The sequence below is a fragment of the Anser anser genome, assembly GCF_964211835.1.
Source record: "Anser anser genome assembly, chromosome: 15".
Taxonomy (NCBI): Eukaryota; Metazoa; Chordata; class Aves; order Anseriformes; family Anatidae; genus Anser; species Anser anser.
The window spans coordinates 64,715-89,006 of record NC_139736.1 but is presented as its reverse complement, the minus strand read 5'-3'; the positions used below and the strand labels follow the sequence as shown (position 1 = coordinate 89,006).

The window sequence follows — 24,292 nt, the reverse complement described above, 5'->3', positions numbered from 1 at the left end:
TTCATTGTTTCAAAGTCTGCCTAATATAATTTTGCTATAGTATCTTTTTTTTTTTTAATAAAATAATCCATTGTATTGGTTTGCCATTGTCGAACCTCTGTACAGCTTATTTTGTTAAAAGGGTGTAATGACGTTGTCTTGGGTTTTTGGTAGTGATTTTATACCACTAATACAGTAAGTTTTAGATTAGTAGTGGTCATTTCTGATCTTTCGCCGAGCTTGTGGCTGCTTACCTGAAAAGCAGCTGTAAATGCTTGCAGAAGAAGTATTCCATTTCCTCATAATGATTGTCATTTGCTACTATGTCTCCCGAATGTCTTGACGTACTTTTATTGCAGAACGGTACAGTGAACCAAAATGCTTTGGCTTCTTTTATATGATCTAGTTTTCTGTAAATATATTTTGCATCTCCCTTCAATCTTCACTTTTCCAAGGTGAAAAGTCTTAAGGTATTTAATTCTCCCCCATGTAAGTGTTTTTCTGCATTTCTGATCGCCCTTACTTCTCTTTCTATAACTTTTTTCGTTCTACCATTGTAGTCCCAAACTCATATGTGGCAGTGGAATATCAGAAATTAATAGCATATACAAAATGTCAGCACACCGACATGCAGAGGTACAGATGGACATTGCTGGTACAAACATTGGTTGTGTACGTAAAGCCAGCACTCTGTCATGTGTCGTCTTTGATTAGTTTATGAGGTTATTCCTTATGTCTATTTACTTGCTTTAGTGCAAGAAATGGTGTGAAATAGTCAATTTAATTTTTTTCCAATTTAGGCTTGTTAAGACCTAGATTAAATGACATAATTTTGATAGAATAGGACAGTTTTTTTTTTTTTTTTGTAAGACAGATAGGGTTACTGTAGCTATACAGTTTAGCAGTGTTATTTTCTTTCCCCATTCCAGAGAACTTCAGGTGCAGGAATCTTTCCAGAATGGGCAGCTAGGATGCGGTGAAGGTATTCCAGATCTGCAACCAGGGATTTTAGCAAGTCAAGCAATGATTGAGAAGATCCTTACTGAAGATCCAAGATGGCAGGGTAATGTTACCCTGTCTCCTTTCTTCGTTTATTGATGTTTGATACAATTTGTTGATACTCAGTTAACCCTGAGAGAAGTTCAAGTCTTTTTTATAATAGAGTAAAAAATTGGTTTAATAAGTAATATGTGTATTTGTGAACAATTTGTACAGTCTGTCCCATTTATATTCAGATTGTATATTGAAAATGTTTTGAGGATGTCTAATAGGTCTCCTTCAGTTTACTTAATACAAGAGTTGCTAATCTGTGTCAATTGAATAAATGTTCTTAAAGTCAGTAGAAGCTCTGTCTTGTGCTAAGTAGTAATAATGATTAGAGTCTTCATTTTTAAATTGCTAACAGACTAGTTAATGGACCTTTATTCTTTGCTGAGCTTGACTAACAGGAATGAAGTAGAATGTTAAACAGAAAATTGGAGGAGGATATTAAATTATGAAAATGTCTTGAAAGCATTACATTATGTTACTTAATTTCAATTGTCTTGGTTTTCCTAAGGCTTTCAAATTTGGTTCTCATGTATCTTGGTTTAGACTTGCATATTACGCTGCCAAAGATGTTAGCATTAAAAGGATATTAGCAGAGCTCTTGCTCAAATGTTACTTTAGAAAAGATTGCATGGTACAGTTACTTTCAAAAATTCATATGGGGACAGTAACACAGTAAGAGGTCAAAGGAAGGTGTTGTCTCTAAGGAAACTGAGGGAGATAATTGCATGATACTTGTCCCTGCTATACATTTTGAATCTACTAGAAGGTGAGTTCCAGTCATTTAAGTACTAATAAAGTATAGACCATAGTTGTCAGCTCTAGATCAAAAAATACTGGAGTATTTTTGTGTAGTAAAGTAAAGTAAAAAGAAGGCAAAATTGACCCAACAATAAGAATTCTTATTGCATTCTTTGCATTGTGATAGGCCTATGGTATATAATGTTGTACGGCTTCTTTCAATCCTGATTATGGTGAGATGGCACATAATCACTAGAGATTGAAAATAATCATGCAGCTGGTGACTTCAGCTTTGTATTCTTAAGTTTTAAATGAAACAATTTAAAAGGACGGAACAAAGAGTAGACTCTGTGTGATACTCTGTTTGGTAATCTTTGGTGCTTAAAAGTATGTCATTAATGACTCTTTGAGAATGCTTTGTCTAGTTTTCCACAAATCCTGCAGGAATCTTGTAGTATTCTGCAGTTCATTTTTGAGAACGTCTCAGAAGGTTTGCTGAAGTCAAGATGCATGACATTGATTGCTTCTTTATATGTACATCCATTTTCCTACCTTAGGAAGGAGTTAGATTGGTTTGACATGATTTACTCTTCACAAATCCATGCTGGGCAATAGCTGAAGTTTACCTCCTAATTTATGGTCTTGCTACATTGTTTTTCTAACATTTTCTGGTTTTAGACAGAACCTTGTTTGTCATCTCCTAATTCCTCCTTACTTGAATCAAAGATGTAGAGACAGAAGCAAAGGTAGAGAAGAGACTCTAGATTTTGTTCAGGAAGGTTTTACTGGGTAGTCTTAATATGCCTTAACATGAAAGTAGTTTTGGTGAAATAAGGACTATCAACACTAAACTTAAGAAAAATGCAGATATAAAATTTGAAATGGTTTTAGTGTTTGTCTTACTAAAATTTGCAGTGCAGTTTCAGGTATTCATTTTTAAAATGTTGAATGCGTATAATGAGAATTTCTGGATAGTTTGTCTGCCGATAGGTTAGTAGTGCTTTATCTATGTACTTTGTTGAACAGTTGCTGTTGAATGTAAAAGTGATGAAGATTACTTTGGATGTTGGCATATTGGACTGTATTTCAAAAATGCAGATTGTATATAGTCTTATAAGAATGCGTGAATCTGTGATTCTTTTTTTTTTTATTACAAAAAAAAAGTACGATATTTAAGCTCACTCACTGAAGACACTCTGAATGCAAAATGTGTTGTTTATTTCTCTTAATTGTTGACCTGTTTACAGACACAAATTTTGTATTAGCTGGCTACAAGACAGAACAGTGCACCAAGCCACCCAGACTCTGCCGCCAGGGTTATGCATGTCCACACTATCACAATAGTCGAGACAGAAGACGAAATCCCAGAAAATTCAAATACAGGTACATAAATATTAAGAACAGAATTTTGGTAAGTCAAGATAATTGTTAATGGACTGATCTGTTTGGTTTCTTGTACAATGCAATTGGATATTCCTAGTGGAATAAAAACCTGTCTTTCCCAATAGACTTGCTAAAACTCTTTTTTTTTTTGAAAAAAGCATCTGTTCAGAATGATCAGGCAGTTCTGAAGAATAAAACCATGAAACAGTACTGAAATTTTCCTTCTTTCCTGTGAAGAATGAAAACAATATCTATAATTCTTAGCAAAAATTGAGAATCACTAGGCAATACCTTCTTTGATATGAAAAAAAGAGTTATAATTTCTGGTATTCTTCTTTTTTTGTTCCTAAATTTTTCTGTTTCTGAGCAGTATTCTTAGGACCAAAATTTAATGCATTGCCTCACTAACTTTTGGAATGAGCCTATCATTCTAAAACACCGGTTTCTTTATTGATTTGGTATTCTTTTGTGCTGTGGTGGAAGATTTAGAATTGGTGTGTGGTGGAAGATTTAGAATTGGTGGGTTTTTCTTGACAGTCTCAGGACTGTCCATAAATTTCACCAGACAGAAGAAAAACGGAATCCTACTAGCTTATCCTTCTGTCAAAGAATTTACAAAAAGCCAGTGTCTCTCAGAATTCACAACTTTCTAGGTCCCAGAAGCTAAGATTCTGAGTTTTAATGGAAAATTTTTTGAGATTTCTGCTAGGATGTAGATAAAAACATGCTCTGGACTTCATTTTTTCTAGGTCCACTCCTTGCCCCAGTGTAAAACATGCAGATGAATGGGGTGAACCTTCAAGGTGTGAAAGTGGAGATAGCTGTCAATATTGTCATTCTCGTACAGAGCAGCAGTTTCATCCTGAGGTAACAACTATGTTTCTACTTATTTTAGCGTTCAAGGAAAAATAAATTGTTTGTGTAGTAATAAGTATCAGTACTAATTTTGTGATTTAGCATCTTACTCTAGTTTGTTGGATGATCTTTGGGTTGTTATGCAAGAGCTAGTAATGAATATAACAACTGATTTTTTCAGCGTCAATTCAAAATTATTTATGAGAGATTTATTAAAGATGCTTAAAATAGCTCTAAAATAAAGAGCTTACAGAACTATTTTTATTTTAGTTTCAAACACATAGTTTCATTTTCCATGTTTGTTCTAAGGCAGGAGTTCAAGGAAAAGAATATTTTTTTTTACACTGCATATGCTGAAGGGGAATTCTGAACTGAGAACCATTATTTACTGAGCCATGAATCACTCTACTGATGTTGAAAGCCAAAGACCCCGATGATACCAAGGCTTGGGAAAACAAAAAGATTCCACTGCTATTTGCCACAGACTTGCAGATTCCTGGAATGAATTCACAAAAGAATCTATGTACCGTATATAAGTTCTTAATATTGTTCTATTGCTAACATTGTTCTAGTATGTCAGCTTTCTCCCAGCCTAGTGAGATCCTGGTACAGCAAGAAACTGAACCTGGATCTTACTTGCAGCTTACATAATGACTACTTCCTGAACAGTCAGTATTACTTTTTTTTAGTTCTCATGTGCCCATTAGGTTAAAGACATTTGAATATTAGGACGATTTGAATATGAGAGATTTCCAAATGAAAGCAGTATGTTGGAAAAAGCATATTGTGGATTTTTTCAGTTTTGTAAGCTGTTCTAGTATATTCATCATTTCTCCTGCAAAATTTCTTAAAGTGATGTAAATGACTTTGAAAAATTTGTTGTTGGTGTTTGACTTGTTTCCATACCACATGGAAAACCAAAGCAGTTTGAACAATGCCTTGCTAAAACGCCGTTGTTCATATTTATTATTACTACAGAAAAAGGTTAAGAATCTCATCTCCTGTTTACTTTTCTTACAATTCTGCTCTTCTATTTCAGTTTTTAAAAAAACACACAAGAACTGAATTTCCTGAGAAAACAGTGTATTGCATATTGCTATTAAATATTAAGAACTCTTAATTTAAATATTTTAAAACTTTGACTTTTTTGTCACTACATAGCAAATATGTGTAAGTTAACTATGCTTCTGTTTTGTTTAGATATATAAATCTACAAAGTGCAATGACATGCGTCAGACGGGTTACTGCCCACGTGGTCCATTTTGTGCATTTGCACATGTTGAAGGTAAGTAAGAGAACTGTTATTTTGTATCAGTGTTCATAAAAGTGCACAGTCATTTCTAAGTATCTGTAACAGAAATGACTTTAAGTCGTTAATTTTAATGTATAAATAGCAATTGGTGTCACATGTTTTTAGAAATTCATTCCGTCTTTTCCAATACACTCTGTTGTCACGGGAGCTTGCTGCATTTGCATCAAATTTGCAGCAGCAGTAAAACAGGAAGTGCTTTTCTTTACAAATGCAGCTTGTCCTGTTAACACTTAAAGCTTGATTTGTCAAATGTATACACACGTTTGAGTTTTGTTAAATACATGCGTTGTCCTATTGAAACCTATGATAAGCTTCAAAACAAATAAAGGTCCGGTCCCAGCTTACATTTTACCTTCTGCTTCAAGAGATGAAAAGAGGCATTAGGTGCTCTACCAATTCCGGAAAGCCCCAGATTTCTGTGATTCAGTAGTATTTAGCTTATGATTCTGTAATGATGAGTAGTGGCAGTTTACCTGTTCAAGGCAAATGTGATGTTCTGTACAACCATTTATTGCATTACTTGTTTACCTATGTGGAACAGGTAAAGGAATATTTTCCAGCATTCATACGTGTATCTCAGCATCTTTTGTCATTCTGTGTTGAAATAAACTGGGGAAGCACGTGTTCCCTACAGTAGCATTCTTTGTCTTCCCACAAAGAGTTCCTCAGAATCAGCAGAAACGTGGTTTTTTTTTTTTCTTCCTCCCCTTCCCTCCTTTCTGAAGACCACAATGAATTTTACTGTTCCTCCAAGACAGATTTTCAGGAGCTTCAGTGATCTCCATGATACAGGCCACCACATGAGACTGCTGCTGTTTTTTCAGGTGCAACTCCCACAACAGCAATCCATCTCTGTGAAAATACAGTTAAACTTGGGGGAGGTTTACACTGTAGAGTTTGTAACTTCCATGGATCAGGCCAGAAACTATGATGTTTACTCTTCGAAGGAGTTAGAATAGTTGTAGAAGCACACCTTCCAAATTTAATGTGTTTCTTTGACTTACTGTCAATAAGTAGCATAGCAAAAACTAAATGTGGCGTTACTCCTATATTCTTTGAAAAGAGAAAGGAGAGATTATTTTTCTCTTGAAACTTTTGGAAGGCACTCTTATACTACGTTCTTAGGGTGTTACGTCTACTTAAACTCATTTATAGAGTACTAGAGGAGCATGTGGTTGTGTTACGAAAAGAAAATTCGTGAAGATTTAAAAGAGAGTGGGAATCAAATAGTGTTTTTTCTATGACAGTGTGAGGGTCGGCTGGACATGAGATAGCTGACTGGACTTGCTCTGGGCAAGCAGTTATGCCATGAAATGATACTTAGCGAAAGTGAGAATAAATCACGAAAAGTGAGTGCATCTGTTTCTGTCTTCCCAACCGTTCTTTTCATACTCATTTCGTAAGAGGAACAGCAGTGATCTAGTGACATCTTTGCAATCCCTGCAGTTTCTTTTTCCTTTTTTTTTTTTTTTTTTGGATGTGGCTGGACTGGACTCGCATACATAGTGGTACTTAATACAAGCTCTTTTTCATTTTTCATGTGGATGTCACTGCCTGATTTTTATACTTCATAAAATAGTGAAGATATTTGATAAAGCACTGGACCATATACTAAAAGGCTGATGGAGTAACGATAAATAAAATGATAAGAAAAAAAAGCACCTCATCATTAGAAACTGTCCTCAGCTTTGTTATCTACCATGTAGAGAAGTATTTCCATATTTCACACTCTCATCCTGTTTCTGACAATGGCTTGCACTTCTGTACACTAGCAGAGTTACTTACTGTCTGGGAGAGAAATGTTTGCGTTTGATTTTTAAATGTAGTTCATTGTTACTCCTTCGAAAATGCAATAGTGGCTAGAGATGAAAAAAATCTTACAGTATCTTTAGAGTTTATTAAGAGACTCTGTTTTCAGTTCTGACTTCCTTATTTTGATATATTGTGTGCTGTGCATTAATTATGAGGTGAGGAATGCCATTAACTGTAATTGCTGACTAAAGTAAAGTAATTTTTCATTAACTCATCATTTGTATGTAAATCTAGAAGTCTAAATCTCCTCTATATATTTTTAATTTTAAAGAATCAAGTATCTGAGATGTTTAAAAGGTTAACAGAGTAGTCTTTGGGAAATTGGGAAGTAATTGTTCGGTTACCTTGAGCTGAATTTTCTGGTATCAAAATTAATAAGTTACTGGTTACAATTTACATCTGAGTTAACAGTGAACTTTCTCAAAGATTATTATTCATTTTTAAGTTAAGCACTGTAAGTACCAGCTTCTCTTTATTTATTTATTTATTTATTTATTAAGTGAAATGTTTCTGGACTGGAGAGAGGAGAAAAAAAAAGGCACAACCAACTCAGTGATTATGATGCCACTGTTACATTCCAGTCAGGAGTTAAAAAAAAAAAATATATATATGTTTTTAAACTCAGGAGTGATAGACATTCTGGAGAACAAAGCAAAATCTATAATATGGTAAAACATTTGAGTTTTGATCTACCATCAGTTTTTGATGAAGCAAGAAAAGTATCACTACAGTAGTTCACCTTTGTTTGTAGCCACAAATATGTAATGATGAATTATATTATTCTTACCTTGTCTTCGTGCTTATATTTAAAGGAAAAGAGACATTTTTTGTGTGTGTGTGTGATAGATGTTTCCATGTGATAGGTGTTTTGTTTGGTACTAGGTATGTAATTGTGAAATTCACACAGTTAAGTATCAAACCTCTGTGTAATTTGTTGGGGATTCCTTCAACAGAGGACACCATGAATGTAGTCATACTGCAAACTGGTTGTCAATCAAAGCCAGGCGCTCACCTGTTTTCAACAGACAGCATAGGAATTGCAAATGAATGGAGCAGCAGTCTTAACTCCACAAACAGCATTACAAATAACAGTGGGCAGTCTGGAAATGTAAGTGTAAATAATTCTGGAAAAACTACTACTAATAATCACTGTACCAATATATAATTGTTTATTTTATTTCTTAAACGTCTGTTTTTATTTCTTTCTACTTCATCAAAAGAGAAAAAATCACAGCTACAGTAAATGTCAGGCAGTAATATTTAACTGGTTTTGGAAACCTAAATGGAATGTCTGCCCAGGGCACCAGGTTTAATTATGTATTATGTGTGTTTTCTGTTCTTGTTTTTTGTCTTAAAATGCCATATTTTGAATGCTACAGTGAGGAGTGTTGTTGTTAATCAAATATACAACTACAAGACAGCTTAATGCACGTGTCTATTTTTTCTATAGGAGAGGTTTCATTCATGGAAGATCTTGAGTGATAACGGCCCTCTTCTCTGTCCTAATTCGTTAATGTTACGAATTAAGTGATGTCCTACCCAATCATACTTTACCTAAAGCTTCTTGCAGTGATGCAGTACAAGCAGTGTGTTGGGTAGTAGAGAGGTGTTTGATTACAAGGGTAGTAAATGCAGTCTATGTTAGCAAATTTTATCAGTAAAGGTTGGGGGAGAAGAACTAGAAAGGTATCTTGCGGAACTTTCATGATCTTCCTTTTAGTATCAGTTGGAATAGATCTTTTTGTTCGGTTTGCTGCAAAATACTTGTTGTTATTTAACCCAGCAGGCGGCTAAGTACCACATGATCACTTGCTCCCCCACAGCGGGATGGGGGAGATAATTTAAAAAAGGTAAAAATGCAAGAACTCATGGGTTGAGATGAAGGCAGTTTAACAAGAAAGAAAGATAAACAAACAAAACCACAAGTAATGCAAAATGCAATTGCTCACTACCAGCTGACTGATGCTCAGCCAGTCCCTAAGCAATGGCATCCTCTCCCACCCTGGCCAACTCCCCCTGGCTTTTATTGTTCAGCTGATGCTCTATGGATATGAATATCCCTTTGGTCAGTTTGGGTCGCTGTCCTGGCTGTGTCCCCTTCCAGTTTCATGTGCACCCCTAGCCTTCTCGCTGGCAGGGCATGAGAAGCTGAAAAGTTCTTGGCTCAGTGTAAGCATTGCTCTGTAGCAACTGAAATATCGGTGTGTTATCAGCATTATTTCATCCTAAATCCAAAACACAGCACCATACCAGATCCTATGAAGAAAATTAACTTTATCCCAGTCAAAACAAGGACAATAATATATAAAGATAGCAACATCTTTGTTTTCTTTCTTGATTTGATTTTTTTTCCTAACATATTTTTAATAAGTAAATACATTTATTACCAGAATTTCATTTCTAGGTTTCCAGAAGTGTTGGTCTATCCTGCTTGGTTAGAAACTACATGAAAGGACATAGTTTAAATAATGTTTAAAAGGAACTGTAAGTAAATAGAGCAGTTGTTAAAACTCCTGACTTTTTCGTGTAGCTCCATTATGGTGTCCTGTAGATCAAGAATAAAGATACCAGTATGCCAGCGTTTTATCTCAGGACTCCAGTGCAGAAGCCCACTGGCTATAAGGTTCTGAGAGAGCGTCCACCTGTTTATTTGGGAAGCTAACTGTTGTTGCTAAGGTTCTGAAACTTTCAGGAGAGACTCATAAATACATCTGTTCTCCCAGAAACTTCTTAGCCTGTCATGAATGATTTCGTTACAGCTGAAAACGCTAACTATCCTAATGTGCCTTCCAGCCATGAGAAATCTTCCTCCATATACATGCATTTTTCTGTTATAGTCATTGGGATTCAGATTAACATTGTGTACATTTTCCATTCTGTTTCCGGTAAGAGTGCTTGCATTACTGTTCAAGTGTGAAAGTGCAGAAGTTGACCCTGCTGTCTTTCCAGTACTTTCTTCTTGAAGTTTTATTGCAAGTGGCCATCTTTTTCTGTTCTCTGGCAAAATGTCATGCCATTTCTTTCACTCGATTACTTACCTACACTTCCATTATATTTTTTCTGGATATTCAGTTCCTGATTTCTTATTACGAATTTGGTCTTACGTCTTTATATGTTTAATCCTTGAGTTTTGTTGCTTGCTTACTTTCACCGTCTGCATCTGCTGTAACCTGCTTTCTATTAGTATTACAGTAGTCACTGTATGCTTTCCTACCTCCCCGCATTTTTCTCTACCCTGGCACCATGTTTACATTCTTGGTTTGTGCTTTTCTCTCTGTTCCAATAAACTTTGTCTTTCTGTCTCCTTCAGCTTCATTCTCATCACCATCAGATGCTGCTCCCAAGTGAACTTAATTTTAGTGATTTTAGTGTTTGTTTTTTTTTTTTTCACACCATAATCAGACTTTCTCACTTCTTTTGAATCTTCAGAACTAAATGTCTCTATTCATATTCCAAAACTTCTCTCACATGTACTGCTGTATTACGCCGGTGAAGTAACCTGCTATTTTCTTTACTTCTAGAGGAGAAGGGTGGTATAGTACTTAGAGCACAGACCTTGGGCTTGAGAGACCTAACTCAGTTCTCTGCTCAGTCATAAAAAACCTCCTTGACTCTGAGCAAGTTGTTTAACTACCTGTTGCCTAGGTCCACAGTTTGAGAGTTTAATACTATTTCCCTTTCTATAGAAATTATTAGAAGAATGAGCCCATTAAAAATGCTGTACAATCCAGGTTGTTAGTGAGGAGGCCCTGTTTTAAATGACTTCTGTAAACTTATACTTTCATTACATTCTTACATGTTCATCTAAGTATTTATAGTTTCCCTTCCTCTCTCTTGCACTATTTTTCCTTCTCATGCTGATATTACACTTATTTTGATGTTAGTACTGACATTTGCTTTCCTGTTACTTGTGAACAAAAAATCCCTTCTGATACAACATTTGCCCTCATGTTAATTGTGAACAAAAAGTCCCTTCTGATACAAAATGCACGTTCATTCATCGTCTTGGCATCGATATTGCACTAAGTTGAATGACTGTTTCTAGTGATACATTTCTTGACATTTCTTGAATGTTCTTTTTATCTTATTTGTGCAAAAAAAAGCCAGACATGTGAGATACAGGAGCAGTGGTCTTAAAGGTATCCTGTATCAGGCCGTAAGAGATGACTAAATATTTGAGAAATTATTCCTTGTCAGGTGAGTGGCAGTGTAACCTATCATGATTTCTCTGTGGAGTCCACCTACCTTTGAGTCATGGAAGAGATGCATTTTCAAGCCTGGACAGCAAGGTGGAGGGCCCTGATAAGCGTTGAAATTAAGGGCCAGAACATCTTCACCAGACCTGGAGGAGTCTCTCAAAGATGAAAAGGAGGTGGCCCTAAAATTCTTCCATTTGCTTTCTCTGCCTTAGGAATTACTTTTGTTTAATGACCTTAGATAATGACCAGGATCAGGTATTTTTCCTAAATATCGTCTCTTCTTGCCCCCTTTTGGTAACAGGATATTAGCCTGGGTCTAATCCAACAGCACATACTATTACATTTATATTAGGGGAATAAATGTGCAGTATAGGGGCAGGCAGAAGATAGGAATAAATTCCAAATAATAACTTCAAACCAAAAAGACGTACTTTATATGTAAACTGTCCTGTAAATTCATCCTAGGCTTGAAATTCAAAGATTTTTTTTTCTTGCTTGTATATTTTAACCTACTGTGGATATTATATGACCCATTTTTTTTTTAACATATTCTTTGCAAGTTGGGTCACACAGAATTTGTGTTACTATGTAACGTAGTTACTAAAACTTAACTAATGTGTTGGTTTTTTGCCAGAAAATACAAAAGACAGAGTAGAGGCTATCGCTATCTACTCTCATCGTGGTTGACTCTTCAGAGTTTAAAACCAAAAATCTAAACATAAATGTAATCAGATAATGCTTCCTGCAGCTTAGGCGGTTGAGCAATATTTATTTATTTATTTATTTTGTGGCAAAACTACACAAATTATTATTGTGTAAGCTCTTAATGCTTGCAGCTCTCTCTGTAGATGTTAATGCTACCGTTGATACCTACTGTAACAAGAAGGGTCATACGAGTGGCACCTTATAATCTTATCTGACGGTATACACCATCTCATAGCATCTGAGCTTGACCAGTAGTTCTGTACCTCAAGCCCTTTACTTCTGGTTGAAAAAGAGCGTAGTTCCATATGTAGTTCTGTTGTCTGCAGGTAGCCCTCCAAGATAAGTAATACATAATGACTATCTTCCTTCCTCCCTTTCCCCTAGTCTACATTAGGTCACATTGTAAGGGAGTAACTGCGTTGCAGGGGAATAACCGTGATGTACATCTTCCTCTGCCTGTAAATTAATCTATGTTGCCTGCCTATCTGAAAATGTGGATGTGAAATTTACATCTGAGAAACATTCTGTGCAGATAAGGGAATTCACATCCTTAAATCGAGTCTGTAGCTTATCTAGACTAGTAGTATCTTAATTCTGGTGTTAATGTGCCTTCACTGTCTACTCATTTTACTTTACCTGCTTGTCCACTGCATTAAGGAACCCTCTGCTACCAGAAATATGTTTTTAAATATTCTTAGAAGATGTAACTATATTGTTCATAATAAGTTTTCAAAATCTTTGGATATGGAATTGAATACCTTAACAAGTTTTTGGCAATAAAACCAAAACAAAACACCACAGGTTTTTAATTTCACTTAAGAGCAATGTTTTTTTCCTGGCAGTGTCCCTTTTTTTCTTTTTTTTCCTTTTTTTTCCCCTTCAGTTTTCTCTCTAGGATAAACAAAGGATTTCAGTATTTTTGAATGAAAAAAAAAATTGCTAACTTTGTAATCCATGCACAAGGCAATCCTCAGTTTTGGATTTGCAGTGAATGGTAACAGAAAGAGAAACATTATATGCTGTAACTAGCTTGTGGTCAAAACATGAATTCTACAGCCTTTGACTTCAGTAGGAATTTTGCCTGAATAAACCTCGGCTATCAATTTAATTATTTTTGCTGTGGTGTCCACTCTTGTACTTCTGTTGTCTGTCAGGTTGTATGTATGTTTCACTCTTACGTAGGTAAGCTCTCTTTGGATTTCAGAAGCAATATAATTGCGCAACTCCATGCAGATAAGGTCTGCGACAGCAGATTTTACGTAGGAAAAGGTGTGAGTGAATGCATAGGTAATAATACTCAGTGGCTGTAGGGCTTACATTTGTTGAGATGTTTATTCTGTCCAAGGTTAAGATGACCTCTAGGTTCATGTGTGTCCTCTACCTGATTTAAAGGAATTTGAATCTGAAGTTCCTGCTGCCTAGGAGGGACATCTTGAGGTTATGCTATTCTAGGGAGAGAGGTGTCTCATTTTAAAATCCTGATTTGTTTAAAATACTTTCACATTCTTTGGAGCATAAAGTAAGAGTTAAGGTTAACCCTAAGTTGAGAGTTTAGCAGTAAGCTATATAGTTATTTTCAGTCTGTCTGATTCAGTGTGTATTTTGTCTTTAAACAAATTAAAACAACTTTGGCGGCAGAATTTTATTCCACTATTGTACAGAGCATTGACTAGTTCAGGTTCTTGAAACTTCACAGACCGTGTTCTGAATCAAGTGCAGGAGGGATTGAAATGTGTCTCATCACTGAGTGTTCTCACCACTGAGAGAACTGAGTCTAGTTATTAGCCTGGCTTAAAAAAAATTAAAGGGTTTATTTAAAAAAATGTAGAAACAAGCAGTACCCACAGTTTCACTTGAACACGTTTATTGTAGGAATCTGCCACCTGACTTCCTAAATTTCAGGTTCATTGGAATTATACTTTGAGTGAACATATTGTCCAGGCCTACTTACAGAGATTACACCTTCACCTTAAGCCTTTTACTTCAGAAATTTATAATTCTCTGGCAGTTGTGTATCAGAACAAAAATGTATAAATTCAGTAGTGTTTTAAATTTTAAAGTGTTGAGGATGATTATTCATTAATAAATTATTTAAGAATCTCAGAAAACAGCCTTTTGAGATATACAAACGGGCATTGATTTACTTTTTGCAAAACTCCTACTTGACTTTTTCTTATTGAACTGTTTGGCTTGATCCAGATGAGTTCTTTGAAAGTGTGAAATGTCATACAATGCTTACTTCAAACTGTAAATAAGGAAATACATGAATGAATGGAAGTCATAGTTGTCAGAAAGCAAATAATTTCTGCCTGAGAGTCATTTTGTGCATGGGGACCAAACAAGACAATATTCTGGTGTGTACAAATGCATCTTCTTTTGAAATTTGTATAATTACAATATCTCCTTGTTACTTTTGCTATTATTTTTTTTAAGCTAAAAAAGTTGGCATTTTATTAACAGAAATTGAAATTGATCTATAATTTCAACTAATTGTGTTCTAAAGGGAAAATAGACATGTAAAAATATTATAGAGTATATTAGACACTGTTTTCTGTCTTCTACAGATTTCCTGTTCTTCAAGTCCAACTGTAACGTCAACTTCTGGTGGCAGTAGTTCTTTGTCACCTCTGGGACCTCTTTGTAGACAGAGATCATTAGCAAATGGTGTTCTGTGTTCTGAGTCTAGTACATCAGGTGTTTCTTCACCAACATCTAGCTATCCAAAAGCACCAGGTTTTGAACGAGAAGATCAGGTATGTGAATAATATGGGTGTAGAATTACAAATGCAATCTTAAGATAATTAGATTCAGAAGAAAATGTTCTCTGCCTCGCATATCTGCACTCATTTAAAACAGAGTTGGGAGCCCTCCTCTGTTGTGAGCTAAACAGTGTCAAACTACAGTTGTCACTGGCCAAGAACACCCTTGCAAAGTGTCAACTGACATGTAGTAAGTTGTAACTTTGAAGAAGCATTGTGATTGTTATTTTGAGCCCATGTAGCCTAGAATAGAGCAAGATAACAGTGAAAAAAACAAACAAAAAAACGTATCTAGTCTTGGTACGGTTTGCTTTTAATTTTTGTTGAAAACGTCTGGTGAACATACACATTATTTCTGGCTGTTGAGACCATGAGCGCTAATCTTTGATTATTTTCTGTTTCTTGTCCCACCTGCAGCTCCTTCTCAGACAAGTTCATTGCTGAGACAGACCAATGATAAAATACAAGCCTCTTAAAAAGAGAGAGAGAGCGCTCTGTAGCAGTAATTGAGAAAAGATGTAACACTGTTTAAAATCAGTTTTGCCACTTCGTTCACTATCAGTGAGCAATGTACTGCTACAAAGCATGTGTCTTAGCAGCAAAAAAGTCAAGTGCTTGCCTTTTCCTGGCCACGTTGAATCTGTTTAGAGAGGAGGCAGTGATGGACTTTGGAACTGAGAAAAAAGCATGGAGGCTTATAAAGAGGAGAGTTCCAACTGACAGAGAGTTGCAACAGGGAGCATTCACTGCAAGAGAGATTAGCAGTCTCCCGAAGGAACAAACACAACAGAACTGTTCAAAGGCAGCAGAAAGAACTGTTTTTTTTCCGAAAGAGATAGGAGCCATGCAGAGGTTACTGCAATTAAGGAAATCACTGAAAATTACTAGTCTGAAAAGAGATATTTTTCATTCTGCTCTTCAAGAACACAGTGGGCGTAGAGAAAATGCTTACAGTTTCCTTTAATTTATGTATGTTTCACTTGTTTCAAAAGTTACCTTATTATAAAATGGTGTTCAAATAAAATCTGCCCTTATGTTTGAAATTGTTTTGCTTGTTATTTGTAGCATGATTACTTAAAGGGAAAATATAGGCAGTTCCACTGAAACTTTTGGCTAACTCAGGCTTCTATCTCACCAGCCTCTTGGAGAATTATTCCCTAGCTGGTGAGCACTTCAAACATGTTATTTCAGTCACAACATAGTGCTAACATGGCTACTCAGTTTTTGGACTAGAAATAACTTGCATGCACTCAATTGTGAATGTAAGTGGAACAATTGCAACTGCCTTTCCTTTTTCACGTACATTTACTTTAAGAGCATTAAAATTCAGTTCTCCATATGGGACTGCAGTGAGGAAAACAGTCATCCTCTTTAAAGCATCGTTACAGGGATGCCACTGACCCTTCATAAACTAATTAGATATTTTATAGCAGCGACTCATTAAGTTAATATATTACATAGAGTTTTCTTGTTTTAGGCAAAGCAGCGAAGTTTCTCAGCTGAGAATCAGCAGAAAATAAGTGAACAAGACAACAAGCAGGTATTGCCAGAAGCTAAACACTGTAATATTTTGCCCTTTTTGGTCATTCATTAATGCAGTATCAAAGTTCTGTGGCACTTCGTAATATAGTCTAAGGAAAAATTACAACTAGTGACAAGACAAGAGGCAATGGACACAAACTGAAACACGAGAACTTCTGTCTGAATATCAGGAAATGTTTCTTTACTGTGAGGGTGACTGAGCACTAGAACAGGTTGCCTGGAGAGACTGTAGAGTCTCTGTCCTTTGAAATATTCAGAAGCTGTCTGGACGTGGTCCTGGGCAACCTACTCTAAGTGGTCCTGCTTGAGCAGGGGGGTTGGACCAGATGATCTCCAGAGGGTCCATTCCAACCGCAACCATTTTGTGATTTTGTAGTACAGGCTGAGAACAAGAACTAACTGTCTGGGAAGCAGCACTGTGTAAAAGTGCCTGAGGGTCTATGTAGACAGCAAGCTAAATGTGAGCCAACAGTGTTGTCTGGCTGCACAGAAGACCAAACATTATCCCGTGTTCTATTAACAGGAGCATGGCAGTAGATCAAGGGAACGGGTTACTCCCCTCTGTTTAGCACTTGTTAGACCACAACTAGAATACCACATTCAGTGTTGGCCCCCAGTATTAGAATTACATCAATAAACTACTTAGAGCAAGCAAGTTCGGTGAAGGGCTGACAAGATGGTCTGGGTCCTGGAGCACTTGCCCTGTGAGGAGAGGCTGAGGAAGCAGAGCTTGTTTTTAGCTTGGAGAAAAGAAGACTTCAGGAGGACCCAATAGCAGCTTTCCAAATACCTATGGGGAGCTGAAGAAGACAGAGCCAGCACGTTCACAGTGGTGCTAGTGGGTGGACAAGAGAGAACTTGCTAAGCTGAAACAAGAAGCTAAGACTGGATGTAAAGAAAAGTTTTTCACCATTGGGAGAGTCAAGCAGTGTTTGCAGAATTTGCTTGTACACTCTTCATCCTTGGAGGTTTTCAAGACCAGACTAGCAAAAACACTCAGTCACCTGGGCTGACTTCATAGACAAATTAACTCTGATCAAGTGGTTGGACTAGATGCCCTGCTGCAGTTCCTTCCAACCTGAATTGCATGAATTTTCCTATTATCTAATGTTTCTAAAAATATTTGCAGGTTGTTTTCATTATTTTATTCTCTCCTTATTTAAAAAAAAAACTATATAATTTGCACTTAATTAGTGCAGAATGTTTGAAATTCTGCTACGTAATTAAAAAATTGTTGACATCTTTTTTTAATAACCTTTCTCTCCTGTCTCGTTTCTGTTTATTTTGTCTCTCTGTTCTGTTTAGATATCCTCCAGAATGGAGTTTGGAAGTCACAGATAGTGTCAGTCTTGGTCTGTCAAAAGAGAGGAAGGAAAGGAACCTTTGAGCAGCCCAAGTGCATCTCTGTGGAAACAGGGTGGGACAAGAGGCTTGCTGCTTGTAAATGTGTTAGGCAAAAAAGAGTAAATAGTCCAGTAGGTGTAGGTGTTTATGCTGGGGAGAAAGAGTACTAACTGAAAAAATCCATCAGCTTTGTGTGGGTGTGTGAGGTTTCTTCACTCCACTCTCACCAAGAGGCCTCAGCTTAAGATGGGGCAGGCCAAAAGGGCATATATTTTGAGTGATAATTTTTCACTAATATAAAAAGTCTTAGCATGTTGCATTGATATATTAGAGAGTATGTTGTTAATTCAGTGTAAATTTTAATGTTGGAACAAAGCTTGGAAAAGCCTATCATAGAATCATAGGATAGTTTAGCTTAGAAGGGACCTCTGGAGGTCTGTAGTCTATCTTCCCCCTTGTCAGAGCAAGGTCAGCTAGAACAGGTTGCTTAGGACCTTGTCCGGTAGTGTTTATCTTCAGGAAGGGAGACTCCACAGCCTCTTTGAGCTATATGCTTTAGTGTTCGGCCACAATCACGTTTTTTTTTTTATGTACTGCAGTTTGTGGCTGTTGCCTCTTATCCTGTCACTGGTGCCACTAAGGAGAATCAGGCTATGTCATATCAGGTTTAAAATTAATGAAATTTCTGGTTTTGTAATTTTTTTTAAGACTGTATCACAACAGCCTGAAATCCTTTTATATGTCATAGGTTGTATAGTTCGTAGTAAGATATATACTGTTTATTTAGATAATTTATATTTTTCCGTAAATCTGGCTGTTAAGTAGAGTAGTTTTTCCTAACTATAGCTAGGGAAGGAAGTTGGACTTCAGCTGAAATTGCAGCAAATGCATGGAACAAAAGCGTTCCATTACATTTTGTATATGCTATAGAGCAGCTCTGCTACTCCCAGAAAATTTTGTGGCAGCAGTTAGTATAACATACTTCAGGCAGGACCTGAAAAGCAAGATGTCTGTTGTTGGGAGGGGAAAGGCAGTAGAGAGAAGTTGTTTGGCATTGATGAAAGGATCTTCTCTCCTTTGAAACAGATATTTATTTCTGCTTACACCAGATGATAGAATACAAGCTTGAGAACAAGATTGTAATTGTATTTGCTACTCTTGCAGAGTTCCTTGGAAATTGTCTTTTTCATTCATTATTTCAAAGTCATACTGTAAAACACAGCGCATGTCTTATATGGCGAGGATGGCCAGACATTAAAACAGAGAGCCAGAGAGGCTATGGAATCTCCATCAGCAATTAAAACACACCTGAACAGTCCCCGCAGCAACCTGATCTTTCAGTACAGACAGAGATATTTGTCTTATGTCCATGGTTCATTCTGATGGTCATTGTCAGTCTCAATCTTGCATTATGTCTACTTTTGAAATAGGAAAATTTCCATGGTATTGGTAGAAATCAGGAGAGTACTCAGTAGGTACTACACAATCATGGCTCATCCCATAGAAAGCAATGAGAGGATGTTGGACTGATTCAGTCACAGTTAAATGTTGTTTTTCTTAACCAAAAGACTCAAGGAAGTTGGTAAAACAATAAAAAGAATTCATATACTGGAGAGCTTTCACCAAGCCCATGTAGACTTTTTGAAGTTATTTGCTAGTTTAGAATGCTAGTTTAGTATTTATTACATTTTATAATTTAATAAATAATTTTATAATTTAATTAAATAATTTTATAATTTAATTTAGTATTTATTACATTTTATAATTTAACTGTATGATTTCTATGACAACAGTATTCAGCTAGAAAGAAGTAGCATAGGTACAGGTCATTATATTATGTGGTACACGTGCGTAGTGCAGTCATGTTTCTCAACTGTCTCAACTGAAGATCAGTTTATGTGCCAATTGTATTTAGAATAAATTGGAAAAAATGCAGATCAAATACGTGTACAATATGTGTACAAATGTATTATGAAATGGTACAATTACTCAGTAGATATTTTCCTTTTGAAAAGAGTCGTCAGACTTCAGCTGACTAACTATGACTGTAGAGCTCATTTGAAGTTACCTAAAAACCTTTTTTTCTGAAAGCAGAATTCCCTCATATGATAGCCATGTCCAGCCACATTAGAGAAATACACATGTTGGTAAATTATAATGAAGATTATTCTAATCTGTTCATTTAGAGGTTTCTTCTGGATTTCTTTTTGTTAGAACGAAAGTAACTTTTAAAACTACATTCTATTTATTTCATGTGTTTTCACATACGTCTCTGTAAGTATATATGTACTAATATATATATATATATGTTTTGTTTTCTTTTTTTAACAGAACCATCTCGGTGTTTTTTCAGTGGTTAATCCACTTGCTTCAAGTATAACTTCCAGTCTAGCCTCCAGTGTCGGATCGGATTGTTCATCTCCTCCAACTGTCTCAGCTGTCAGTGCCAAAGCTCTCCCATTCTATTCTGGTGGTAACACAATTGAATCAGTTATAGGCAAGTCTTAACATTCAGTCTCTGATTGTATGTGGTTTGTTGCATTATTCAAATCTCCTTATTTCAATGTAGGTTCGGAACAGGTTTTTGGTAAAGACAGTAATGTTGTACATACTTTATTATATGTAATTAAAAGCAATATCTGAATGTTAATTTAAATGATTTTCCCCAAAATCATTATTTTTCACAAGGTCTCCAGTGTGAGCATAGGAGTGAGTGAACAGGACATTTAAACTGTAATTTTGTCATTGGTAGTGGCCAGCATAAACCCTTTGTAATGCATCTCTGTGTGTTCCTAAAAGTAATGTCTCCTCAACATCTGTTGATGGGCTGCTGAGATCTGACTTTATATATATATATATTTGTATGTATCTATTTATATTTATATATATAAAGCACCTATCATCATACTGATAAACACTTTTTGGAACCACTCTGATGACAGGGATAAGAACAGGAGTTGGCCTATTAGTACCTCAGCACTTCTGTTCCAAACCAATTCAAAAAAAAAAAAAAAATCCACAATACTTTGCTGCCAGACTGTCTGGCTGGTGTTTAATACTGCTACTCTGTCAGGGTTGGAGGGCCACCTATTATGAGTGGCAACAGTTTGCACTGTGACACCTCCAGCTGTGTGGCAGAACAGTGCAGGCATCAAAGAAGGGCAGTGGGATGTGAAGGCTCAGATCCATTACCAGTCAAAACGTATCAGCAACAGGGAGCTCCTATTAGGAGAGAGCAAGCTAACTTTGCACACAGAGCATGCTGTCTCTGTGCTTGAGGCTGAGTCAGTGAACCTTCTGGACTCTTCCAAGGTTCAGAAGATCACCAGACAGAAATGCATGTCAGTTAAATGTATCATGTCAGTGGGGGACGGGTGACAAGGGGGACTGTAGGCTCAATTTTAGAGTGGGTACAGGGAAGAGAGAAAGAAAGAAGACATCTTAAATTTCCAGTTCTGCAAACAACAGCCCTTGTTTTCTGGGTACCCGGGACAGGTTCAGGAAATACTCAATTCCAAAATCTGTGTCCTTAACCCAGAGCCTTTCCCTTGTTTGCAACCAGCTAGGCTTTTTATGTGGAAAATGGTACAAGGGGATAAATATTTGAGTAACAGACACTGATTTTCTATCCAAGTTCTTAATAGCAGAGGGAAGAACTTCAACAGTAACTTCATGCAGTCAGTGTTAGGCAATTGTATCACGTTATCCTGTTCTGTTTATTATTATCATTAGAGAATGGAGATAATTAGGTATACTAAAGTGTTTAGACATAAGCACATTCTCACTCCAAAAATAACAGAACTTGACACGTGGTGGGAGAATATCTGTTCTCAACAGTATGTATAGAGAGATACAGACATTTTTATTCTAAAGAAGGAAGATATTGGCCTAACCATAGCTGGATGTTGATGGACTTAGAAAATATCTACTGACACAGTGTGAAATACAGTGAAAATTACTCAGAATCTATCTGTTCTGAGCACCTGAAAACCACAGGTGTTTGCTGGAGATTAATCAGGCGGAATGTAATCTTTATTACATTCATCACATTACTGTTCTGGGGTTACCTCATTGCAGCTTTTCAGTACTTAAAGGGGACTTACAAAAAAGATGGAGAGCGATTCTTTGCTCAATCAGATAATGACAGGGCAAGGGGAAATGGTTTTAAACTAAAGGAGGGGAGATAAAGATTAGATGTTAGGAAGAAATCCTTCACTCAGAGGGTGGTGAGACACTGGAACAGGTTGCCCAGAGATGTTGTGGATGCTCCATCCCTGGAGGTGTTTAAGACCAGGTTAGATGAGTCCCTGAGCAACCTGATCCGGTGGGTGGCATCCCTGCCTACGGCAGAGGGATTGGAACTAGATGATCTTTAAGGTCCCCTCCAACCTGAGCCATTCTATAATCCTGTGATTCATTATTTCCATTTCTGATGCTGCTGGCAAAACTTCACAGAATCACAGAATGGCTGAGATGGGAAGGGACCTCTGGAGGTCATCTGGTCCAACCCCCATGCTCAAGCAAGGCCACCTAGAGCAGGTTGCCCAGGGCCATGTTCAGATGGCTTCTGAATATCTCAAAGGATGAATATCTCCAGTAACTCCGTATCTCTTCATGTACTGGGCAGCCCAGAGCTGGACACAGTACTCCAGGTACTGTTGTATCAGCCCAGCACTTCTTTAAGTATCAGCCTTATGGCAGCACAGAACACTGGCAACTTGAAATTCCAGGGTTTGTGTGTTCTCCAGAATGAAAGGTGCACATCATGTACATTGGTTATGTAGTTTGGTCTGATGAAGTGCTATGTACTTTGTTTGACATCATATCACCGTAAGCTGAACAATGTGTATTGCATGTTCATGTCCTTCTGTCAAGAAATCTGTTAGTCTTTGAACATGTATCAAACATCTCATGCTGCTGTTGGTGGTTCAGCTGTTTGAATTCACAAATATATTGTCAGATCAAATGAATTGTTTCAAGAATACAAACTTTGAGAGTTTGGGGATGATGTGTGTTCTTGATCCACAAAACTCTGCACTTGTATCAAGATTTGCCTTTACTGAAAATGTAGTTGGTATGGCTCAAAAACCTCTCTTCTCTCAGTCGTGTAGTACAGAAGGGAATAGATGGCTCTTGAGCCAGCAGTGTTCACTCTGAGAGAAACATGTCATTGATAGCAGAAAGGAGTGTCAGGATATTTTCACCTTCTTCCCAGCCTTCTAGAGCATTTGTTGAAGGAGTTACGTCCTTCAGTTAACCCACTATTCTTTTGCTGTGAACCTCCAAGAAGCGTATGGCTCCATGTTTTCCATAACTGAACATTAGGTAGTTGAAGATACTAATTAGTTTTTCCCTTAGCTTTCTCTTTCTTGAACAGAACAAACCTAGCTCTCTTAGGTTGTCCTTGTATATTACATGTTTCAGTACCCTAGCCATCCAGGTGGCAAGGAACTGGACACACTCCAGTTTGTCAATGTCTTTCTTGCACTGTGAACTCCAAAACTGATTGTGGTACCCCTGCTGTGGTCTCACAGGTGCTTGAGAATAGTTGCTTCCCTCAACCTTCTGCCTACGCTTCTACTAATGCAAGCCAATATGCATTAGTTACTGCCATGGAGCATTTTACTGCCCATGGAGCATATTGAATTCATTAGTATTCCTAGATTTTTTTCTGCAAAGCTGCATTCTGGTCATTTGGCCACCAGCCTGTACTGTTGCAAGGGGTAATTCTATCCCAGGTGCAGCATTCTTCTATTTGCCTTTGTTGTACTTGATGTTTCCAGCAGTTCTTTTAGACAGCCTTGTGTGATCCTTCTAAGGGGCAGTCCTGCCAGCCAGCGTATCGTCTGGGCTCCTTTAGTTAGCGTTAATGCACAAACTTGTTGAAACATAGGGCACTTTTACAGTAAATATGTTTTATTCAGTAGGCTATGACAGGGAATGTTTTGTGATTTGAAAGACACTGTTTTTTCACATCCTGTGGTGTAAGTCACATGACCAGGGAGTTGCTGTGATTAGCTGGTATACTTTAAGGTTTCTGTGTTTAAATCAATGTGTACCAGAGACCAGGAGACTGCAGACAGTGAGTCAGCACTTAGCAATGGTAAGTTAGGCATTTGCTTTTCTAATGTTTTTTTGAAAGAAATGTATATAGAATATAAAATCACAGATCTTTTTCTGCAGTCTCACAAGTATATAGCTTACTTTCCTAAAAGATTTGTTTTATGATCTGGGTGTTAGAACATAAAATAAATTTTAAATTATTTTTAGATGTCAAAGTTAGAAGGAGAGGAATTTTAGTTTGCATTCTATTTAAGTAATATAATTTCATCGGCTTATGGTTAATATTTTAAGAGGTGCTATGGATTGAAAACACATTTTTGTCAAGACAAACAGTGCTGTTGGAATAAGTAGGGGCTAGTTGACTGTAACAAGTTACTATGAGATCCAAGGTCTAATTTATACTATATGTGCTAATTCAATATAATATTTTAATTGTGATATACTGAACAAGTGTTGCAAAGTAATCATTTAAGCAGTTGTATGCTCTGTTTCCCATGTCCCATTGTCATTCTATTATTGAGCTTAAGAGATTCTTGATTCTTCTGAGACAG

General features: G+C 36.7%; 1 protein-coding gene across 10 annotated transcripts in view; it reads left to right on the top strand.

Moving 5' to 3' along the window:
- The window catches only part of UNKL (unk like zinc finger), a 53,891-nt gene that overhangs the window by 12,820 nt on the left and 16,779 nt on the right, over nt 1-24,292 (top strand). For 9 of the 10 annotated variants that reach the window (XM_083800562.1, XM_083800564.1, XM_083800555.1 and 6 more), the window contains 8 exons: nt 909-1,042; nt 3,015-3,150; nt 3,900-4,017; nt 5,206-5,290; nt 8,083-8,237; nt 14,598-14,786; nt 16,270-16,332; nt 20,010-20,175. In XM_083800562.1, coding sequence (XP_083656688.1) covers nt 909-1,042; nt 3,015-3,150; nt 3,900-4,017; nt 5,206-5,290; nt 8,083-8,237; nt 14,598-14,786; nt 16,270-16,332; nt 20,010-20,175 — 1,046 coding nt within the window. The remainder of the gene's footprint in view (nt 1-908; nt 1,043-3,014; nt 3,151-3,899; nt 4,018-5,205; nt 5,291-8,082; nt 8,238-14,597; nt 14,787-16,269; nt 16,333-20,009; nt 20,176-24,292) is intronic. The other variant, XM_083800558.1, reaches the window with a different exon arrangement.